Source organism: Camelina sativa, chromosome 4 (genome assembly GCF_000633955.1).
Source record: "Camelina sativa cultivar DH55 chromosome 4, Cs, whole genome shotgun sequence".
Classification (NCBI taxonomy): domain Eukaryota; kingdom Viridiplantae; phylum Streptophyta; class Magnoliopsida; order Brassicales; family Brassicaceae; genus Camelina; species Camelina sativa.
The window spans coordinates 26,065,068-26,087,040 of record NC_025688.1 but is presented as its reverse complement, the minus strand read 5'-3'; the positions used below and the strand labels follow the sequence as shown (position 1 = coordinate 26,087,040).

The following is a 21,973-nucleotide window of genomic DNA, read 5'->3' as shown; positions in this document are numbered from 1 at the left end:
GATATATAGAAAGCCACCGCTAGATTTTCTGTTTCCTTTTCATTAATGTCATCATCATCACCTTGGCCATGTAACTACCACCATTATGATCATGATCATCACTATAAATCCTTTTGGCATATACAATTTTTAAATTGGTCCATTTTTTATTATTATAGTTTTAATATGGAAGAAATACAAAACAAAAGTCCTATGTATATTGAGCCGTAGAATTCTGGTCATCAGCAAACAGGTAGCGATGATGACATTTTTGGTTCCAATTATGATAAGAATCCCTCAATAAACCTACATATGCCATCCTGTCACATAACAACAGCAAGATAACTCAATAGAAATCTATACCGTCTGAATATATCATTTATTTGTATCACGTTTATGCCGTACGTTCATTCGACGCTTCATGTAGTTAATGTATATCTTTGTCTAACACTTAATTGATTTACTTTTCCATGGTTTTCAATTCATGCGAGGTAGGTTAGTCTACATGTTCGAAGTTGGTTACGGTTCCTAATTTTATGAGCTTCTTAATTAATAAGCCTCACTAGATTAGTAGATTTACAACCAACCATCTTAATACCGCACGTGCACTATCCAAGAAGCACATGGAAATAATAAATGGACAATTGAATTGGATTTGTACGAAACACAAATAAAGGCGTATATAGTTTCGTTAATTCATTCGGATACTATAATCTTCAAATTTGTATTCACACCAAAAAAAAAAAAAAATCTTCAAATTTGTTGCCTAAGGACCAAGACAAAAAAAAATCGGATGTTTTCGTAACAAAACAACTATATGTATGAGTATGACCTTTTCACTTGCCGACTTTCAATTCATGACAAGATCAAAAGTAACATTTCTGAGACATTCTATATATTATTTTTAAAACATAATAAACAAATGAAAGCTTGCAGTGAAAATCAAAAGCGACTCTGGTCCAGAGAGACGCGTTTGATATGCATCCAATGAAATTGGAACGATAGAGAGGAAAAGAAACTAGTGGTCCAAAAAGCTTGTGATTTCTTGCCCCACTCTAGGATTTAAGCCTTGATGGCCCTTGTCATTATGAATAAAGGGAAACATGCATGGAACTTGATGAGATATTCTCCATATAAATGCATCTACCACCTTCATATCGAGGCTATATCTAATTACCTTTTGAGTAATTTCCTTAAAAACTTCACTAAACTAGAAACGATGTTTACATTTACGTGTTTCAGTTCACTAAACTATTTAGTTACTCAAACACGTAAATGTAAACATCGCTTCTAGTTTAGTGAAGTCTTTTACGAAATTACTCAAAGCTTAATTAGATATTCTTCACAAAAATTACTCAAAGGTTAGTACTTTTTACTTTATCAAGAAGTTACTCAAGGTTAAACGATGTTTACATTTCCTTTTTCGAAAAGAATATCAATTTATACTTTTTAGGTTAATTTACCAACAAGTCTTCTTTATAATCTAGCTAAATATTAGTATAATTGAGCTTTTTTTAATACTTTTGGCATAATTTGAGTTTTAAATTGTTTTAGTCTATAGTTAACTGTATTTTTAAAAAGGGATATGATGTGTCTGTATTTTATAGGTTTTAACAATAGTTTTTGTATTTGTTTTGAGTCTTTTACTGAGTCAAAATGTGCTTTTAGTGTCTTTTTAGTCTTTTGTGAATTTGTACATGTTCTAGGTTACTTTGGAAGGAAACTGAGTGTTTTGGGGATGAAGACAAGCATCTGAATCCAATTTGGTAAAGACTGATCGGACTAGCAAGCAGATGGAGCAAACAGAGAAAAGTATCCTGGATCGACCTATCTACATTCGGGATCGACCGATCCCGTATCCAAAGCAACCTTTTCTTTTTTGTTTTAAACCGACTTTTAAGGTTTTATTTTACTATTTAAGAACGGGGCTCAACCTCTAAAAAGACAAATTTTATTCTACGCAGCTTTTGAGTACTTGTAACCTTTGGGAGAAGATCTCTAATCCTCTCTAACACTTTGGAGAAGATTTCTGAACCCTTTTTATTTATTTTCTTTTGCAATTCAATTATGTCTTCTTCATCTTTGATTTGCTGTTCTTTTATCTCCATGTCTGAGTAGTTTATCTATTGGGTTTCGGGTTTCAAAAGGGGTTTTATGATTCTCTAATGATGGTGTTTTAGATTTGGGGTTGATCTCTTTTGTTCTTCATCTATAGTTGTTCTTAAAGCCTAAACTAGATTAGTTACCTAGTTTATGATCATAGGTTTAATTCATCGTGGCACCAAAAGTGTTGTTGAGTTGCTGGAAAAGAACTTAGGTGAGCAAGGTGGACCTTAGCCAACGAAAGTTGAAGTTGAGGCACCTTGTGAACAGGTCAAACTTGAAGTTATTGCTTGCTTGGATTGCTAGATTCAAATGACGGTTTAGAATTTAATCAATTCCTTGTATAGATAACTAACGCTGCGACAGTAGGTTAGTTTTACTTTCGAGATTTGAGTTCAAGAAAACGTATTTAATGCTTTCCCAACCTATCATCTAAATTCGAGATTGTGTCCCCTAACTGATTCCCTACACCCAATGTTTTCTCTTTTGAATTAAAACAGTTTGTTTCTTTCCGTTTTTAGATAGTTACTTGATTCACAAACTTTTCTTTTGTCTTAGCTATATTTGATCTTCATAGTTTCATAGTGCAATTGTTTGGTCTCTGTGGATTCGATCCTGAAGTGTTACAACGATACCACTAGATCGTGGTGGAGTACACATTGGGTTTTAATTGACCTGTTGATCAATTTGGCGCCGTTGTCGGGGATGAACATGAGCAGACTCAATACGCTCCAAAAGACCCTCACCGAAGAGGACATTAAGCTGATCCACCGTTGTCTCTAGCTTTGAAAGGACTTAACCGGATTTAACTTCTTGCCTTGGGACTTGGTATGCATTGATCAAGACTCCTCCCTTAAGCAATACAAGACATGCATCTCCTCGCAAAGTATGCTTCCCCTCTCTCTTCCCTTCAATACTCAATAAAAAAAGAGAGAAGAGAAGAAGAAGAGGATATAGGTAATAAAGAAGTGAACCAAGGGTTGTGCGTAAACCCGTGCATTCTTCGGAATTCATGGAAACCTGTCCAAAGAAAATAGCAAAGGATCGATAAAAAAAATACAATGATACCCTAGAAAATTAGGGAAAAACCGATCCTTTGGAAGTGAGAAAAGAGAGAGGAAAGGGAGCATATGAAGGAAGTCTTGGGCATTAAAAGGTTAAAGGAGTCAATAAGTTCGGTGATCGATATTCCCTCGGCGAGACCACACTTTTTCATTAATATGATGTAGAGAGACAACAATGGGGATAATGAAGGTTCTTTAAGGTTGTGGAGTTCATAGTAGGGAGTGTTGATCCTAATCATGGGCAGAGTACAAAAAGTAGTTCTTAAATTGATTTGATGAAGAGTGCAAAGAAGATGTTCTCAAGAATATGTGAGTTTCCACTTTCAAACATTTTCTCTGTTCCTGAGTTTTTGTCTGTTCTTGCTTGAGGACAAGCAAAGATTCAAGTCCGGGGGAATTGATGTGTCTGTATTTTATAGGTTTTAACAATAGTTTTTGTATTTGTTTTGAGTCTTTTATGGAGTCAAAGTGTGCTTTTAGTGTCTTTTTAGTCTTTTGTGAGTTTGTACAGGTTCTAAATTACTTTGGAAGGAAACTGAGTGTTTTGGGGATGAAGACAAGCATCTGAAGCCAATTTGGTGAAGACTGATCGGACTAGCAAGCAGATGGAGCAAACAGAAAAAAGCATCCGGGATCGGCCAATCTACATTCGGGATCGACCGATCCCGTACCCGAAGCAACCTTTCCTTTTTTGTTTTAAACCAACTTTTAGGATTTTATTTTACTATTTAAGCACGGGGCTCGACCTCTAAAAAGACAACTTTTATTCTACGCAGCTTTTGAGTACTTGTAACCTTTGGGAGAAGATCTCTAATCCTCTCTAACACTTTGGAGAAGATTTCTGAACCCTTTTTATTTATTTTCTTTTGCAATTCAATTATGTCTTCTTCATCTTTGTTTTGCTGTTCTTTTATCTCCATGTCTGAGTAGTTTATCTATTGGGTTTCGGTTTCAAAAGGGATTTTATGATTCTCTAATGATGGTGTTTTAGATTTGGGGTTGATCTCTTTTGTTTTTCATCTATAGTTGTTGTTAAAGCCTACACTAGATTAACTACCTAGTTTATGATCATAGGTTTAATTCATCGTGGCACCAAAAGTGTTGTTGAGTTGCTGGAAAAGAACTTAGGTGAGCAAGGTGGACCTTAGCCAACGAAAGTTGAAGTTGAGGCACCTTGTGAATAGATCAAACTTGAACTTATTGCTTGCTTGGATTGCTAGATTCAAACGACGGTTTAGAATTTAATCAATTTCTTGTATAGATAACTAACGTTGCGACAGTATGTTAGTTTTACTTTCGAGATTTGAGTTCAAGAGCGATATCTAATGCTTTCCCAACCTATCATCTAAATTCGTGATCATAATCCCTAATGATTCCTTACACCCAATGTTTTCTCTTTTGAATTAAAACAGTTTGTTTATTTCCGTTTTTAGATAGTTATTTGATTCACAAACTTTTCTTTTGTCTTAACTATATTTGATCTTCATAGTTTTATAGTGCAATTGTTTGGTCTCTATGGATTTGATCCTGAAGTGTTACAACGATACCACTAGATCGTGGTGGAATACACATTGGATTTTAATTGATCTGTTGATCAGGATAGATCAATATATTTAAATAATATTAAAGTCTGTAAAAAATGTCAAAACAAATAATATGTCTATGACACACAAGGAAAAAAAATTATTTACATTATTGGGTCCATTGCAAAATCCCAAAATTGTTTTAGAAAATGACAAAAAGGGTTTTGTTATTTGATGAGCTCATATATATTATGGAGCGTGAGATGCTGAGAACAACACGTAACAAACATTACCAAAGAAAGAATGGGGAAATATATTTCCAACCATTTCAGGGATTTGACTTTTACCGTAAAAGACTGCCCAATAAAATGAATTTGGGTCCAAAATCCATATAATGAAACCACGTTTTTTTTAATATGCAATTACTTTATTTCTCTTTCGGTTCCTCAATTGGAATCATTTTGTTACAAAGGTTGTCAAATCTAATTATTGCAAAAAGAGTGTGAGATTTTACCATAATTTAAAAGTTTGTACGTAAATTTAAGATTTTCATTACCGCGATTGAACGATCGTAAGAAACAAGTCCAGGTACACCCGAAAAAGCGTAACGGTTTATTAGCATTTGATCAAGAGCCATCAAAATAGAGCAAAGAGTACAGAAGTGTAAATGATCAAAAGATTTGCTCGAGGATTTAGGATACGACTGAAAACGATATGACAGGATATTTTTGTTGGCTTCACACTGCAAGTTGCAGTGAGCTGAAGCATGAGATTGGGGTAACTTAGGTGTTAGCTACTAGATATCTATGAGAAAGACATTGAGAGAAATTAAGGGTCAAACGTATAACCACAAATAGGAAAAGATTCTTTCTCAGAAAGATTCTTTATTCTCATTTCACGATGGTCTTTATATTTCTTGACTACAAACACAGCCAGTGCCAAAGTGGTAATACTGTTAACTGTTAAAGATAATGTTTCCTACAGATACCTCGACTCGACAAGACCTTACTAGTTCCACCATGCATAGATTCCTAAACTTTTCTATTCTGACTTGTCGTGTCACTTCATGTCTATCTACAACCATTAACATCTTTCTTTTATATACACAAAGAATGTAGGTATGTGTGTAATACAGAGCCAGTGAAACAGAGCCAATCACGATACTTTGCTTGTGGACCACTCTGTCTTTTTAAGGGTGAGAAACAGGGAGATCTACTTACTATAGTGTATAGGCCGCCACTAGATGTTACCTCTTTTTTCTTCCAGCTTAAATCAATCACCGTCAATGAAGTAAGCTCTTAGCTGTTCGATATAGTTTAGTCCTCATGGATGGATGCATTGAAATATCAAAGTTAAACTCTAGCAATTTAAAAAAAACTCATATACCACACTAGTTAAACAATTTAAACCCATTTTAGGGTCTATTATATTACTAGGATCTCTCATGATAATTTTGTGGTTCACAATGCGAAAACTCGACAGAGATGGAAAACAAGGCAGGCGATCTCCTCAAACTCGGCAGTGTACTCTAGTCTCTCAGAAATAATGGCAGGAAACTGTTAAACAATAAAGCTAATGATACGAAAACAGCAAAGATATCGGTTTTAACATAAGATGCGCAATGATCATATCTTTAAGACTTTAGTTTGAAATGATGAAACGTTGACATCCCATTTAAAAAAAAATTCAAACCGAATATGTCATGGTGAGTAAATAGCTACAGCTTCCTGCAATTTGCATTTTCCTATCTCCTCATTGTGCTGTCATCCCTGTGACACTTAACTTTCGAAACCATTAACAAATATTAAGAAAGGCTCATACTTTTTACTTTAAAACACTCACAAATATTTTCAATTATACCAACATCACCACTCACATCTTTGCTTCAAACAAATTCAATGGGTGTGATTACACTTTCATGATTTAATTTTTCATTTATGTTACCGTTAGATCGTTTTCAGAAACAGAACAAGAAGATAAATTCCACAGTTTTAATATATAGTTTTATTTTGCAGTTTACATTTTTTTTCTTTTACAAAAATATTTAACGCATATATTTTTCTTTTTGTTCACATTTAAAAAAAAATCGAAAATTTTCTTTACTGATATACAACAAATCCATAACGAAGTAATTTGTTTTTGGTAAAAGTTAAAAACCATCAAGTTTGAAAAATGGGTGAGAACAATTTTACCACCATTCGTCGGTTTAGTTATACCGAGAGAGAATCAAGTGGGATTTTATCAGAACAGATAAAACCTGTTTGTTTATATTCCCAAAACTAGATATTATCTAGAAATACAAAATCCAATTTTTTATTATATTAATTACATATGTGAATAATATTTTTTGTATTTATAAGATGTACTATAGTTTTACATCAATATATTATGTAATGTATAATTTCCATTATCTATATGTAGTGGTTTATTATATAGTTAGTATATCCTTATTGTTCATTAAATTTAATTTAGTCAACAAATATACTGTTTTTTATTTTTCTTTTTTATTTACAATGTAGAGATAATAGTCTTATATTTTTATAATTATATGAGTATACTATAATTTGACTTTGTAATTTTGGTTGTTTTATCTCTATATCATTTAACACTTTTGTATTTATTGTTGTGCAAGTCGATTAAAATGGCGGAATATTTTTTTTTGTAAAATTTGATTTATATCAATTGTTTCTAACTAGTATGATCGAAAATCTATATACTGTAATATATATTAGCTACTGAAAACCATTTCGACTACAAATCGTTTTCATCCCCAGAATACCAGATCTATTCCAATCTAGAGCCAACGAAAGCGAACCCGTGTATCTTTCTCTCTATCTCTTTCTTGCATCAAGGTGATCCCTCTATCCAACGAGAATTCATGGAATCGGAAGCAAACAGAGGATTGTGGTATCATGTCACCGTCCATCACGTCATATTGCCGCCGTGAACATCAGCAATGATAAGTCTCGCCTCTTATTCCTCACTCCTTTCTCTTTCTGCTTCGTTACCCTGTTATAGGGATCAAAAAGAGTCAAAAGTAGCAGCCATAGGGAATTAAATGAAGAGTGTTTAAGGTTTATTGTGAGTGTAGATGTGATTGCTTATGCATAATGGAGTTTTAGGTTAGTAATATTTATAGGCAAACGATTAGGTCGACCAATACATCTTTACACCTCCAAAAAATATCCGATCAAGCAAAAAATTAGAGAGATAATAACTATATTGGTTTTTTATGGAATTTTTATGGGATATGATATATTTTGATATTTAATTATGTTTCTCTTGATTGATTTAGAAAATAAATGATTGGTGGGAATCAAAAAGTTTGAACACAAATCTCGGTTAGGATCATCGTCGAAGGTAATAAATCTCTGTCTATTTAATATTTAGGGTGCAAATGGTTGCTTAAAATTGAAAAAATGGGTTGAACAAAATTGGGCTGAATAATATTCAACTCATTCATCTCCAAAATAGTGGTTAAACAAGCTGAACACTTTTGTTGTAGGATTAGTTTATTTTTCATACTTTTTAAGTTGAACAGGCTGAATAAGTTTTTCCAACCTCTTCAACATTTTCAATGCAAATGGTGAAAATTGGTTGAATAAATTTTTTCAACCTGTTCAATCTCTTCAACCTTGCAACCATTTGCACCCTTAACTTTTTAAGATAAACTATTAGGGGGAAATATTTGGGAATCAAGAGATTTGATCATAATTCTCGTTCGTGATCATCTCCATGGTTAATAAATCTGTCTCTATTTAATGTTTATTATCTTAATATCTTGAAGACAAAAATTTAGATTTCAAGTGGACTAGGAATGAGTTATGTCGTCAAAACCCAACTTATCAATTTCAAAAAATTAATCCAATGGCATTCTTTGTAAATAAGTACCAAGTCTAGGATTTTTTTCATAAATGTATTTAAAAATGTATATATAATAATAATAATAATAATAATAATAATAATAATAATATAAAATAATAATAATAATAGATTAAAGAATTAGGTCTTTTTCACTCCCACCTCAAGTGGGTTTGTCACTGCCGCGTGACAGAGAAGGTCGTCTCCGGTGGAATTGATCAATCAGTCTGTTGAATCCTATATTTTGTCGAGCCACGAGAGAGTTTCTCGAATTCCGCCGTAACTTTCTGAAGAAGAAACGTAAACGTGAAGAACAAGGAAAATTTCCTAATCCATAAAAAAAAAAGAAATTGGAAATTGTCTGATTCCTATTAGAAAAGAAATAGAATAGTTAGTTTTCTTGTTGTACAGCTTAGACCCTTGTTCTATAAATAGGGTGCTAAGACGGTCAAACAAGAGAAAAATTACCTAACAATTAAGTTTTAGCTTAAAAGCTACGAACCTAGAGAGGGCTTGAGATTTCTTGAGAAATTTCTAAGATAGGTATGTGATCAAACTAACTTGTTTGAATAGAAGATTGTTTAGAACAAACTTGTAAACATATTTTCTATTAATCAAAAGATTGTTTAGAGAAACCATTGTTTTATTGCTTTGATTGTTTGAATATTGGTAGTTCTCGCTCTTAAACTTTCTCCTCGATTGTTCTGTGGTACTAGAAAACGTTTCTCAATTCTTATAGCAGTTACTAACTTGTATAAAAAAGAGTGGTCTTCTTCTTCTGGTAGATTTCGATTCAAATTTCGCATGTCGATAAGTTTGCGTTGGTTACTTTACTTGGAATGTCTTTAAACATACATGTCTCTTTGCTCGCTCCTGGAATTTTTTATCTGAGCTTCGTTTTGTAAAAACTTGTTTTGGTATATGCTATTGTTTAACATCGTTTCCAATTGATTTATCTCCACAGTCAGGTTTTGGTTTTTGCAATGGAAAAATCGAGCAACAAAGATGGTTTCTTGGGTGGATTTAGGAAACTATTGACAGAACAGTGGCAATCCGATGTTCAGCTCAAGGCTGGAGACAGTGATGAGGCTGAGGGTGCTACTATCCCCGCCCACAAACTTGTTCTGGTAACAGTAACACCCTTCTCTTCTCTCTTAGTGTTAAATAATGCCTTTCAATTTTTAATCTTATTGAGCTGAACGAATATGGAAAATTTTCGTAAATAGGCAGCAAGGTCTGAGGTGTTTAAGAGGATGCTGGAACCAGACGGGATCAAGGCTTCGCCTAAGGTAGTAGAGACAATCACTCTCCCTGAGATGAAACATGAAGAAGTTGAGGCTTTAGTTGATTTCATCTACAGCGTTGACAGCTCTTTCTCTTCTGCCAGTCTCAAGAAACATGCTCGGTCACTCTATCTTGCAGCTGATAAATATGATATACCGCATCTACGGGACCTGTGCAGAACCGAGCTAATATCTTCTTTGAATTCATCAAACGCTCTTAGCATCTTTGAGCTCGCCCAAATCCCTTTTGACTTTACCCTCTCCAATTTTGCCTTCAATAGTATCCAAACCAATTTAAACGTGATTGCTGACTCTGATGAGTTCAAGTTGTTTGTCGTCAATCATCCAAATCTTACAGTGGCGATTATGAAGACTTCTCTTCGAGCCACTACTAACAATCGATTCCACTGTTATTATTGTGGTCGTGCACAATGGTAAGCATAGACCCTAACACTATTATTTTTTAGGCATTGGAATTAGTCAATTAGGTGGTTTACTTTTGTTATCGAGTGAAATTTAGATACCAATTTCTCCACTCACATCTTTGCTTCAAGTAAATCCCATGTGGGCGATTGATTAATTACTTTAATGAGTTTACCTCTGAGTTATGTTGCTTACTGTTATATCCTTTTCAGAATCATAACAAGCTACGAGAAGAGTAAAGTTGTAGCTTAAAACAATAACCATCTATGAAGTAAGTTCTTAGTTGTTCGATATTACTTCTCATGGATGGATGCACTGAAATATCAAAGTTAGATTTTATGGGGACAAAACTCATATACCACACTAGTTAAACAATCTGAACCCATTTTATTACTAGACGAATATCTCATGAGAAATTTTGAGGTGAAAACAAGGCATGCGATGTCTTCCAACTAGGCAGTGTACTAGTATGGCATGGCAGGACACTGTAATCGATACTTTACACCAATAGGAACGTGGGGTTTGAGGAACCAGAAGGCGAATCACAATGATCATTCGGAAGTGACCGATCAACTTCCAATCTCCGTCATTCCTCCTCTATTTTGCGTACAAGTTGTAGACACAATAACTCTGTTTTGCGTACTAAGTTGTTGACGTAACTCAATTATATTTAATTGTGGACCGGCTTTAGACCATCTCCAATGGTTTTCTTATTTTTTTCCTCTATAGTAGAGATCTTTATAATAGATGTGAGTTTTACTCCAACCCACCTCTATTCTCACCTCTAAAATAGAATTCCTCTATTATAGAGGAAAAAATAGCAATCTCTATTTTAGAGGTAAAAATAGAGATGAATTGGAATAAAATTCACCTCTATTATAGAGAATCTCTATTATAAAGGAAAAAATAGAGGACTATTGGAGATGCTCTTAGTCGATTGATGTATTATGGCGTTTGTGTTTATTTATTTATATATATTTTTTTTTGTCGGCAATCTAACTTTGTATCGAAGAAGCCCATATCGGGCAAATTTAAAGTATAACTTTAGGCCCATTTTAATGCTTGTGTGTCTATTATTTATTACTTGTGTGTCTATTTTCAACAAATTTCTATTTCTCGCAAATTTTAATACAATGTTATTATTTGTGAATATTTATACTCATATTTAATATTGTTACTCAAAAAATAAAAGATATAGAAACACAACATCAAAGCAAACCCTAAAAAGCTTCCCTTTCACGAATCACGACTAATCGGACCCGCCTCTTATATATCTGCCGCGTGGAAGAGCCCATCTCCGCCGGCGCCGTGTAACCGAAGCTGTATCAGTTCCGGTTAAAATCGATCAGTCGTTCATATTTCTATTAGGACTTTAGGAGTTAGTCTTAATTTGGTCCAAACGTCAAGAGTACTTCTCGAATACACCTCTTTATTCCTTGTTACTCGAACGTTTCTGATCAACTCTCATGAGTTAAGTTATATAAATTATAGATCCCTCTATAACATCGACCAAATCACATTCAGGTTTTGGTTTGCAATGGCAACACAGAGCAACAAAGAGGTTTTCGTAGGTGGATTTAAGAAACTCTTGAATGAACAATGGCAAGCCGATGTACGTCTCAAGGCAGGAGACAGTGATAGAGTGCAGCTATCTTTGCCCACAAGCTTTTCTTGGTATTTCCTACTTCTCCTCTTCTCTTTTATTTATCATCATCCAATTTAGGGAAAAGTTATAGAAATGCTTATAGTGTAGCAATGTTTTTGAGAGTGGCTCTTATTTGGTTTTTTTTTTTTAATCATTGTTGATGATGTTCCCTCAACATAAATGGAATTTTAAATAGGTAGCAAGATCAGAGGTGTTCAAGAAGATACTGGAATCAGATGAGTTCAAGGCTTCAGCTAAGCTGGTTGAGACTGTCACTCTCTCGGAGATGAAACACGAAGAAGTCATAGCTTTAGTAGAGTTCATCTACATCGTCGATGGCTCCATTTCTTCTGAGAGTCTCAAGAAACATGTTCGGTCACTCTTTCTTGCTGCCGACAAATATGAGATTCCACATCTAAGAGACCAATGCAGAAATGAGCTTTTATCATCTTTTAGTCCATCAAATGCTCTTATTATCCTTGAGCTCGCCCAAATCCCTTTTGACAAAGCCCTCAATGATGCCGCCTTCACTAAAATTATAACCACCCAACTCTTGCCGTGGAGATAATGAAGTCTTCTATAATTCGGCTTAGTAATACCAAAAGATATTGTGGTTACTGTTGTCAGTACGTCTAAAAATAAACATTCTCTTGGTGTTTCATATCTTTGTGATAAACCGATTTATCCTTTTCAAGTGAGTTGACATAATCGTGAATAGTATCCAAAGTTTGCCAATTCGTGTCTTAAATACAATGCGCTGCCTCTAGGTAGATTTTATTTAGTATGTTGTGAAGGGTTGCTTATATAAATGCAGTTCTCTAGCTCTACGAATGTCTTACAAACAGGCTCGGCGATGATGATCTCTGCAACAACTTCATCCGTAAGGATTGATCGGAGTCTAAAGCATCTCGTTTTGTGATTGATGATGTCCATCCTCAGTTTTGACTACGTACATCTTAAGTCAAGCAAGATCAGTTTTGAAAATATTGTATCCCCTAAACACAATAGGCAGCAAGATCAGAGGTGTTTAATAAGATGCTGGAACCAGACGATATCAAGGCTAAGGCTAAGTTAGAGACTATCACTTTCCCTGAGATGAAACATGAAGAATTAGAGGCTTTTGTTGATTTCATCTACAGCGTTGATGGCTCCTCTTCTTCTGTGAGCCTCAAGAAACATGCTCGGTCACTCTATCTTGCAGCAGATAGACCACTGTTATGTTTGTGGTCATACACAATTATAAGCATAGATAGACAGACCCTGACGATTTTATCTTCTTTTAGGCATTGAAATTATGTGGTTTACTTTTGTTATTGAGTGTAATTAGTTTGTTATGTTCGCTGCCGCAACTTCCTTTTTATTTAATCTGTATAATTAAGTATTTTAACTTAAAAGTTTCATGGTTATCATATAGTTCGTACATTATTTTTAATTGTCAAAGTGATGTTTGTATCTAGTACTCGTTTGTAATTGTTCCTTTCTAACTTGTGAACGGCTGGAAAGAGAGCAAAAACTTGCTAGCTAAATTCGACTAAACTGTGTATGGATGTTTTTGTTTTACAAAAGGCTGCATTCATCGATTGTGTTAAGGCAGATGATTGATTCAACTTCAGCAACACTTCTCAGAGATGACTCACGACGAGCTATATATACGTTTTACTGATTTTATGTACAAATTAAGGTTCCCGATACAAAACTGTGGAAGCACGCCCGTATGTACACTCTACATAGCTGCAGAGAAATACAAGAATCTATACCTCCAAGAACTTTGCATAAACCAGCTCATGGACTTAAAAGTTTTTTTTTTTAATGTACTATGCTTTATACTTTATAGGATACCCAAGTATTGTCCCTGAATTAATTGTTATCAGCAATACCATGCAGCGCACGTGATCTTGATGAAAGGTGTTCAATTCATATTTCTTTTGCTTCTAAAAGTTCAAGATTCATTCGGTCTAAAATTGGAAGCTTTTTAATTTGTTAAGAATAGAATCTAATTCGCTTGGATTGAGGAACCCCCTGAAAAAACATGAGTTGCATTATGCTAAGTAAACCAAAATATCACACTTAATAGTTAGTCGTGATTTAGTAATAGTGGATGGAATGAGTAGAACGGATACGTTTTACTTTCCAGGTTTTCTGGAGTTATTTTGGTCACGTGAACAAAGAAATGCTTGTCTTCTTCTGTTGTAGAAAATAAGTTCACTAATTAATATCATCTGACCAAATCCAAAATAATGATAAAAGTTTTAGTCTACTGAATTCAGAAACAATGCTCTGAGCGTTTTCTCTAAATGATATTCTAATCTAACATATGAACAAATTTTTAACTGTACTCGATTGATATGTATCAGTTTGGTGACTAATACCTACTTACTAGCTATATATTGAATACGTATTTTGTATTTGCATATGTGGAATATATATAGAAACATACCATTGATTTTTCTTCATTATCCCTTTTTAGGGGAAGATTCAGGGCTACAAAGATGGACAGAAAAAAAGAAGAGCAAAAATACTATAGAAATTGTGTTATTATATTTTGTATAATAAGAAATAAATATATAAAGGTAAAAAAAAAAAAAAAGTGGGTCAATCTAGATCTGTGGATCATTGCTTTCACCCCAGCCAGCTCCTCATTGCATCTGTCACTGCCTGTTTCACTGCTTCAGCATCCATATTTTCTCCTTCTTCATTCTACATTTTTATTATTAACAGTGGCGTAATCATTAAATATATTATTATTCATGCCAACACACACATATCGACATAGACAACACATGTTTTTATATTTTGTATGCGTGTGCGTGTGTGTGTTGAGATTGCTCACTTTATTTAATATTCTGAAATTTTCACCAGCAAAATCACAGGCATTAATTTTCAATGTATGTAATAAAGTAAGTGAAACCACATAAAGTTCGTAAATTCATATGATGACACGCCATTGCCGAATCAACACTCTTTTTTTTTTTTTTGGACAAAACCGAAGCAGCTCTTTTGTATCAAGATTCAAGAACTTCATACAAACATTTTCCAAACCATATATTCGCAAATCATTTTAATTAACTACGATATAGAATAAATGTATACAGATATATATGAGGTGTGGTGATTAGATTAATTACCTCGACTCCCATGGCATGCAAGCTAAAGGAGTCGGTACATGAAACCCTAGCTTCAAGAACGTTAAGCCCAATATCCTCAAAGGCTTCTAATACCGAAACAAGCATCCCTGGCTGATTCTTCCCTGAGAGTATATTTATCATAAAACCTTTTTCTAGGGTTTCCACTGTTACCTATAAAAAAAGCCCAATCTTAATGAATCTCTCACACTGTCACACATTAATCACATATACGTACGTAATTAAGTACATAACGGATCCAAAGGAAACATTATATCTGTATGTTTGTGATTGTTTACCATTGGTGTCGTTGGATCCGTGGGCTCGCTTGAAGATTGCTCTGCAGTAGGGCCTTCGTTGAATCTTTCGACTTTCTGCTTAAGCGTTTGGATATATTTTGATGCATCCATTATGATCGATGTATCGTTTTCCTGTCATCAAAACACGTGTGCCCGCACACATATTAGTAGTATATACAACATCGCTAGAATTATATATGTACCACAAATTAAAAGAGAGAATCCATCTCAATTCATAAGTTGGCCAAATATGTATATCCTGTTTGCAATAACATACGTGATCTTCTATATATGATTAGAAAAGGATCAAGTGATTAGCCAAATTAATAAATAAAAAGCAAACTTGAATATAAATATCAAAAGGGATTCAAATATAAATGATCCGAAGGGACGAAATTGTGATTGAGTGAAAAAATAAATAAACAAAGCTATATATAGATCGATTAAGATTGTGTGTGTGCACGCGCATGTGTGTGTTAATAATAGGATTTATATACGTATACATATGATTGCGTTTATCTCCGTCGGAAATCAAAAAAGAAAGAGAGGGAGGGTGATGTAATAATTACAGCATGAGAATTAGTGATCGAACGAAGCAACTGAAACTTCTCTTGCAAAGAACCTCTCTTCTGTTCTCTCGAAACCATTCTTCTTTTATGCTTTCATTAGCATCTTCTTTCGTATTGAGCTTCCTCGATTTTGTTTATAAATATATAGAGGAACTATGTGTTATATATATATATGAGAGGGAGGAAGCAGAGATCTTAGATTAAAATTGTTTATAGGATACTCTCCCCTCTCACATGTCTGCCTTAGTCTCTCTTGATCGCTACAAAATATAATATACGGACAACTCCGATTTGTATCTCGTGAATTACTTGCTTGCCTCTATGTCTCAATAGACGATATTCTATTTAATATTCGATCCAATTTTTATTTTGTTTTCTTATATGAATATATTATCTTATATTTTTTTATATTTATACAATATTTCTATCATATAAGTACGTATAAATATACGTATACGTGTCTATACCTTTTACGTACCAACTTGAATATTGTAAATTAATCACTATGTTTTATAGTCGATGTGTATTGACGGTAAACTCTCACTGTAATGAAATACGCTTTAAATTATTAACTTTGTATTTGTTGATGTGATTTTAGTTTCTTCTGTGTCTAAATACTATTCTAACGCCTCCAAGGAAAATCACGATAATTGATAACAACTATCGCCAGCTTTAAATTTTGGAAACCGATAAAACAGATAAATGATTACAAAACTCCATTTATATGCTTATATTGATATGATGTACACTTTCAAAGTCATGTAAAAAGTATATGTCGATCATGAAAAGGACTTTTTTATGTATGTGTATAGGGAATACTAATATATTTTCTTAAGAATCATGTTGATCATATGATGTACTCTTCAAAATCATGTAAAAAAGTTTATGTTGATCACAAAAAGGACTTTATTATGCATGTATATATACTAATATTTTTTTAAAAAAATACATATGGCAAGCTAGTCATTTAACTATAAATTCTAAACCTCAAAGTAATTTTCTTCACTATATATATATATATTTACACATATCTAAATTGAATAGCATAAATTAGCATCACCATCCCTTATTTTCATGCAATTTCTATTTAATGGCGAAATAAAAGACATGCAAGTACCATAAACTACTACCAATTCGTTATGATCATTGCAACAACAAGAACAAATCATTTGAACTTGTGATGACTAGGTTGCGGTTTTATATATATGCGCCACTTGAATAATGTTATAATAGGATAATTGAATAGATAGTGAAACTAAAAATAAAATGGGACGAGAAAGGGAATGATGAGCTCGTGATATATGGGGGGAATAATTAATATTGTGAAACGCATATTAAAAGAAATCAAAAATAAAAATTTTGGGAGCATCGAAAGAAGTGAAGGTGAGGATAAAAGCAAACAAAAGAATGTTAGTTGTGATTTTGGAATGCCTCCAAACACTCCTCACGGGGATCTTTATGAACAAATACCCACACATATATCCTCCTCTCTCTTCACCTATTCCTCATCTCTCTCCTTGTCCTCTCTATCGCGCTCTCTTTCTTTCTCTGTCTATATGTATATACATTAGATAAAATGTATTTGCATGCCGTATACACCGCGTATACATGTGCATGTATGCATTAACAATAATACAAATCCTATTTTTGAACAAACACCAATGTTAAGTCACATCTTTCAAACACATATATCTTATAAAGGTTGATGCCTAACAATTTCCCTTCACATTACACATAGAATGATTTGATGGATCAATCTAAAAAACACATCTATCAAGTTACTCGCGCGCAGCATCCTTATGTATAATTATACGATGTTGTCCGTATATGTAAGCTGCGTATAGATACATGTACGTATATAAGTTTGGATATATTAGCAATGGTATAAGATGTAGAACATTGTCTATATAGGAGACTGACAAACAAACGTACCCACCAATTCACATGTGTGCCAATTAATCATCACAACAAAACAACACTCTACACACAAGTCCCGTTGCTTCATCAAAACATTTTTCTTTTACGTCTATAGCTTCATTCATTTGGACATTTTACTATTTCCTCTCCTCATCTTCCTCCTATACGCTCTGTTTCTATTTCTTCTTTATTTTAGGGTTTGGTGCAATGCAAACCCCTTGATTTTCTCCGCCTCTCGTCTACACTATTATGATCCATGTGTATGGTTCCATATATTGCAATATATACATATTAAATAAAATCGAATGGTAGAGTTTTGATTTGTACTCCTACGCTTGTCATATATATATACATAACTAACAATTAAATTATGTATGATGCCATGATAACAAGCCATTTAGCGTTAATCATACATTATATTAAATATTACTTTAGACCCAATTAATGATTTCATCGTTCAATTCTAAAGCACAACTGATCACTAATATAAATTTGATAAATTAGTCATAATCACAATTGATGATTGTTGTTGACTGACTTGGACCGGATCGCGACACCACATCATCATGGTTCTAAATCCAATTTGTTTCTATAGGAATGTGGATATCATTAACATGAAATGTGAGGTTTTACAAAAGAGCTTAACCTATAACTGTAAACTTGCCAAAAAAAAAAAACAGATTTTACAACCATTGTTGAGTGTCAATCAACAATACTCATCTAATCCTAATCCAAATTTCCACACACACACATATATATCGATTACAAAAGTTTAAATGTTAATATCTCTTGCAGTTGAAGATAAAGAATAATCTGAGTAAGTATCTATGATAAACAATTTAACAGGTTTTTCAAACAAAATCTTTTGTTTCAAAAATGATATTTCTACGGATAAGTCTACCGTTATGAACCAAGTCGACGAAATTAAGCTACATCTATATAAGTCAAGTGTAATTAGAAAGATCAATTTATTCGTGTTATATGAGTTTCTGTACATTTACATCTTCAAAAACTAGTTAACACATGACGTAGTTGAGAGGTTATACATGCATATTGTATCTAGATAATATATGCATAGTGGAGTCTATATATATTGTTGCTCGGTTTATACATTTTATAGAATGTTATACGTGATATATAAAAGTCGGTATATGTTATAATTGAATTTCAAATATGATGAATATAATTTATACATGATAGGTTTATATAAAAGGTTTTTCTCATGTAAGATTAAATGTTTCTTTCTAAAATTAAAAATTAAAATATACATGCTATATAATAATATAATTTATAAACTTTATATACACTGCCGGCTATACATAATGTAGTTGGATTATACATGTTCGCAAACCGTGATATACTATTAATTAGTTTTCAATGTTATATAAAATTTTTGACTGGAAATCAAAATATATGCGAAATAATATGATGAGTTACGTACACTATATGTATATTTATAGAAAGGAGTCGCTATCTACATCTGAATTCTAATGGCTACAAAGAGTTGCCTTGTCATCGTTTCGCTTCTAAAAGTTTTGGCTTAGATATGATCATTTTAGAAAGACAAGTATTTTCCTATCATATTATCTATTTATTTATGTCATTATGTAAATATTTATTTTAAAAGAAATTTTGTAAAAGAGTCTCGTGTTTGTGACAGCTATATCTCTTTTGTCTTCTCTCCCATATGAATTATATTTTCTTGCCCGAGACAATTGATGTTAGTATCATTTTGGTTTTACAATATGCACATAAAATCATGTTATAAACGAAATTAATGAAATCCAATATTCTCAGTACTCATCAGTAGATCCACATGCAAAACGACCATTGGTTTATTTCCTACATATTAGGAAAAGGCTTCTGATTGTACTTGTAAATTTATACGTCCAAGTTATGAAACACTATAGTTATTATCAGCTCAAGCAAAAGGTATTCTATAAATTTTAATTTGAAGACAAATAATAATAATAAAAACTTTTAAAGTTATTGTGGATTAAGAATAAATTTTAACATAGTTACCAAAAATTAAGAATAATTTTGTGATTAAATTTTTTTTTTGTAAAAAAAGATTTGGTATACCAATTTAATGATATATTTGAAATACAGAGAGTCTTAGGTTTTTGAACAACTGGCAGTGATCTAAGAAAACTACTATAATAAAATAGTTTTCTTCCTTTTGATGTCAATAATGCTAATCAGTTTACGCTGAAAATTATATTTCTCATGTCTGATTAAAAAGTGTCTAGCGATCATCGTGACATTATCTCTCGTTGTAATATCATCTCTATGTTGGCACATCAATGTTAAGGACGACTCATTAATTAAACTCCAAGATATAACATATTGGATGGACCATACGTGGGATTTAGATGAGACCAAAAGGACAAAATAAAATTGAACATATCTTAAGAAGAATTTACAATAATATGTTGTAGTCAGGGTTTAGCAATTTGATCTACCCCACTCTCCTCTTGAATGTGACAAAAGAATCAAATGAGAATTAGGTCACGGGGGCGGCTTTGTGCTATCAAACATCACTCATTTTTTTATTTTTAAAACAACTCTTTTATTTTCGATATTTTGTATAGTATTTTGATCAAATAATAGACATTGCTCAATCATTTACATCCTCATATTAATATATATCAGAATACAGTAGACGAAAAAAAGAACGCGTTTATCATTAAGTTTTTGACTACATAGATGCTTACATGTAAATAATGCGTGACGTGTGCATGCCTAATTATAAACTAATTGTAACCAAGATTTTTATCAAAACTTATATGTTGGAATCCCACAAAAATGGGAGAGAAGAAGTGATAACACACGTTAACAAACATCTGCTCTAGTTTATTTTATTAAACTGGAAGGTGTCCGATGTGCCGTGACGCCAATTTAATCTATTCTTAAGAACTGATTTCATCCTTTTCTCACAAAACATGCATTTTTTTTTTCTTTTTCTTGGAAGACAGGTTACATAACGTACGGCAGCCTAATTATTTACTCTCTTTGAAATTAATGACTTCGATTTTTGATAGCACAATATATGTGTTATGTGTTATAACACATATATTGTGCTAATTGATTATGCTCATTTGATAACCGTATAATGTTCAGAAAAAACCGTACATGTTAATAAAGTTAGTATAGAAGACAAAAAAAGTTAAAATATAAGTCAAATCAAGTTGCAGAATAATTTTGAAGGTATTATTAGCCGACTTATATTCATATGAATGCACAGATTAGAAATATTCATATGATGTTACTTGAAAAAGCAATTTCCTTGATAAAAAAAAAGCACAAGGACTTAAATAAGTCAATTGCTATGTATTTTTCGGATGGTAATATCATCATGATATCTATGCCAAAGAAGAAAAAAAATATGATTGATGTATTAAATAATGGAAAAATTATAAGTTTTTCGTTAATTCTCTCACATATTTTTTAGTTACCTTCTAGAATTTTTTTTTAATATATAATCGATCACTACAGCAAATAAAAGCATGCAATAATTATAGTGAAATAATTTTTGTATTGGTTATTTTAATTAACATAAATTTCTTTGTTTAGAAAAAATTAAAGAGGAAAAAGGAAAATCAAAAGGATGATATGGGCCCATTTAGAGGGAAATGGAGCAACATAAGGCCCATAAAGGATATCTGTAAGCCCTACTTACTTTTACCCCTAGTGTCCTCTTCTGCAACCATCTCCTTTTGCTTCTCTCTCTTTCGTTTTACCTTCGCGCCGCCGGTAGAGAGAGACAGAGNTGTTTTGTCTTTCTTTTCAGAATGTTGGTGACGATTCCTCTGAAATGGTGGACTTGTGGGGTGATGATAATAAAGGTCTGTTTAGTTAATGTTTACTTTCTTGTTGCTTCTTAATCATAACTTTTTCTATGTCATGATTTAACATTTCCGTTTCGAAAAAAATTCTTGCAGGAGAACTTGAGACCAATCCTAGAAAGGTAATGTGTCTCCTGTAATTAGAGTTGTTTGCTGTTGTTGTTTCTGTAATGGATAAATTAGTTTGTTTGGGACGGTGACTCAGTTGGCTCCTTTTCTGGTGTACAGATTTTCAAAAAACCTTCAATTATTCCAGCAGTAGAAATTGAACATCCAGGATGCTCATACAACCCTACAACTGAAAGTCACCAGGTATTTATCTATTAACTAAGTTCCACAG

General features: G+C 32.9%; 3 protein-coding genes and 1 pseudogene across 4 annotated transcripts in view; 3 read left to right on the top strand and 1 right to left on the bottom strand.

The window, feature by feature from the left end:
• LOC104782525 (putative BTB/POZ domain-containing protein At2g40450) lies at positions 9,000-10,436 on the top strand. Its single transcript, XM_010507477.1, has 3 exons — positions 9,000-9,073; positions 9,495-9,657; positions 9,757-10,436. Exons 2-3 carry the CDS (start codon positions 9,514-9,516, stop codon positions 10,249-10,251), a joined length of 639 nt encoding a protein of 212 aa, XP_010505779.1. The 5' UTR covers positions 9,000-9,073; positions 9,495-9,513; the 3' UTR covers positions 10,252-10,436.
• LOC104784316 lies at positions 11,774-12,449 on the top strand (annotated as a pseudogene).
• On the bottom strand, positions 14,302-16,194 carry LOC104782523 (transcription factor SCREAM2-like). Its single transcript, XM_010507476.2, has 4 exons — positions 15,872-16,194; positions 15,303-15,434; positions 15,007-15,177; positions 14,302-14,578 (listed from the first exon to the last, which is right to left on the bottom strand). The coding sequence occupies exons 1-4, from the start codon at positions 15,947-15,949 to the stop codon at positions 14,501-14,503; spliced, it is 459 nt and encodes a 152-aa protein (XP_010505778.1). The 5' UTR covers positions 15,950-16,194; the 3' UTR covers positions 14,302-14,500.
• Positions 21,565-21,973, top strand: part of LOC104782522 (uncharacterized protein At2g40430-like) — a 10,123-nt gene continuing 9,714 nt past the window's right edge. Inside the window, exons 1-3 of one of the 2 annotated variants that reach the window (XM_019245002.1) lie at positions 21,565-21,633; positions 21,730-21,755; positions 21,862-21,904. In XM_019245002.1, coding sequence (XP_019100547.1) covers positions 21,603-21,633; positions 21,730-21,755; positions 21,862-21,904 — 100 coding nt within the window. In that variant the 5' untranslated portion in view covers positions 21,565-21,602. Of the gene's footprint in view, positions 21,634-21,729; positions 21,756-21,861; positions 21,946-21,973 lie in introns of both variants that reach the window. The other variant, XM_010507475.2, reaches the window with a different exon arrangement.

Bases quoted from the DNA above. Each gene is read 5' to 3' on its own strand.
- LOC104782523 (XM_010507476.2), bottom strand. From the start codon at position 15,949: ATGGTTTCGAGAGAACAGAAGAGAGGTTCTTTGCAAGAGAAGTTTCAG. The intron at 15,435-15,871 runs GTAATTATTACA...TTTTGATGACAG, and splicing joins CGATCACTAATTCTCATGCT to GAAAACGATACATCGATCAT. The intron at 14,579-15,006 runs GTAATTAATCTA...ATAAAAATGTAG, and splicing joins TGCATGCCATGGGAGTCGAG to AATGAAGAAGGAGAAAATAT.
- LOC104782525 (XM_010507477.1), top strand. From the start codon at position 9,514: ATGGAAAAATCGAGCAACAAAGATGGTTTCTTGGGTGGATTTAGGAAA. The intron at 9,658-9,756 runs GTAACAGTAACA...TTTCGTAAATAG, and splicing joins CCGCCCACAAACTTGTTCTG to GCAGCAAGGTCTGAGGTGTT.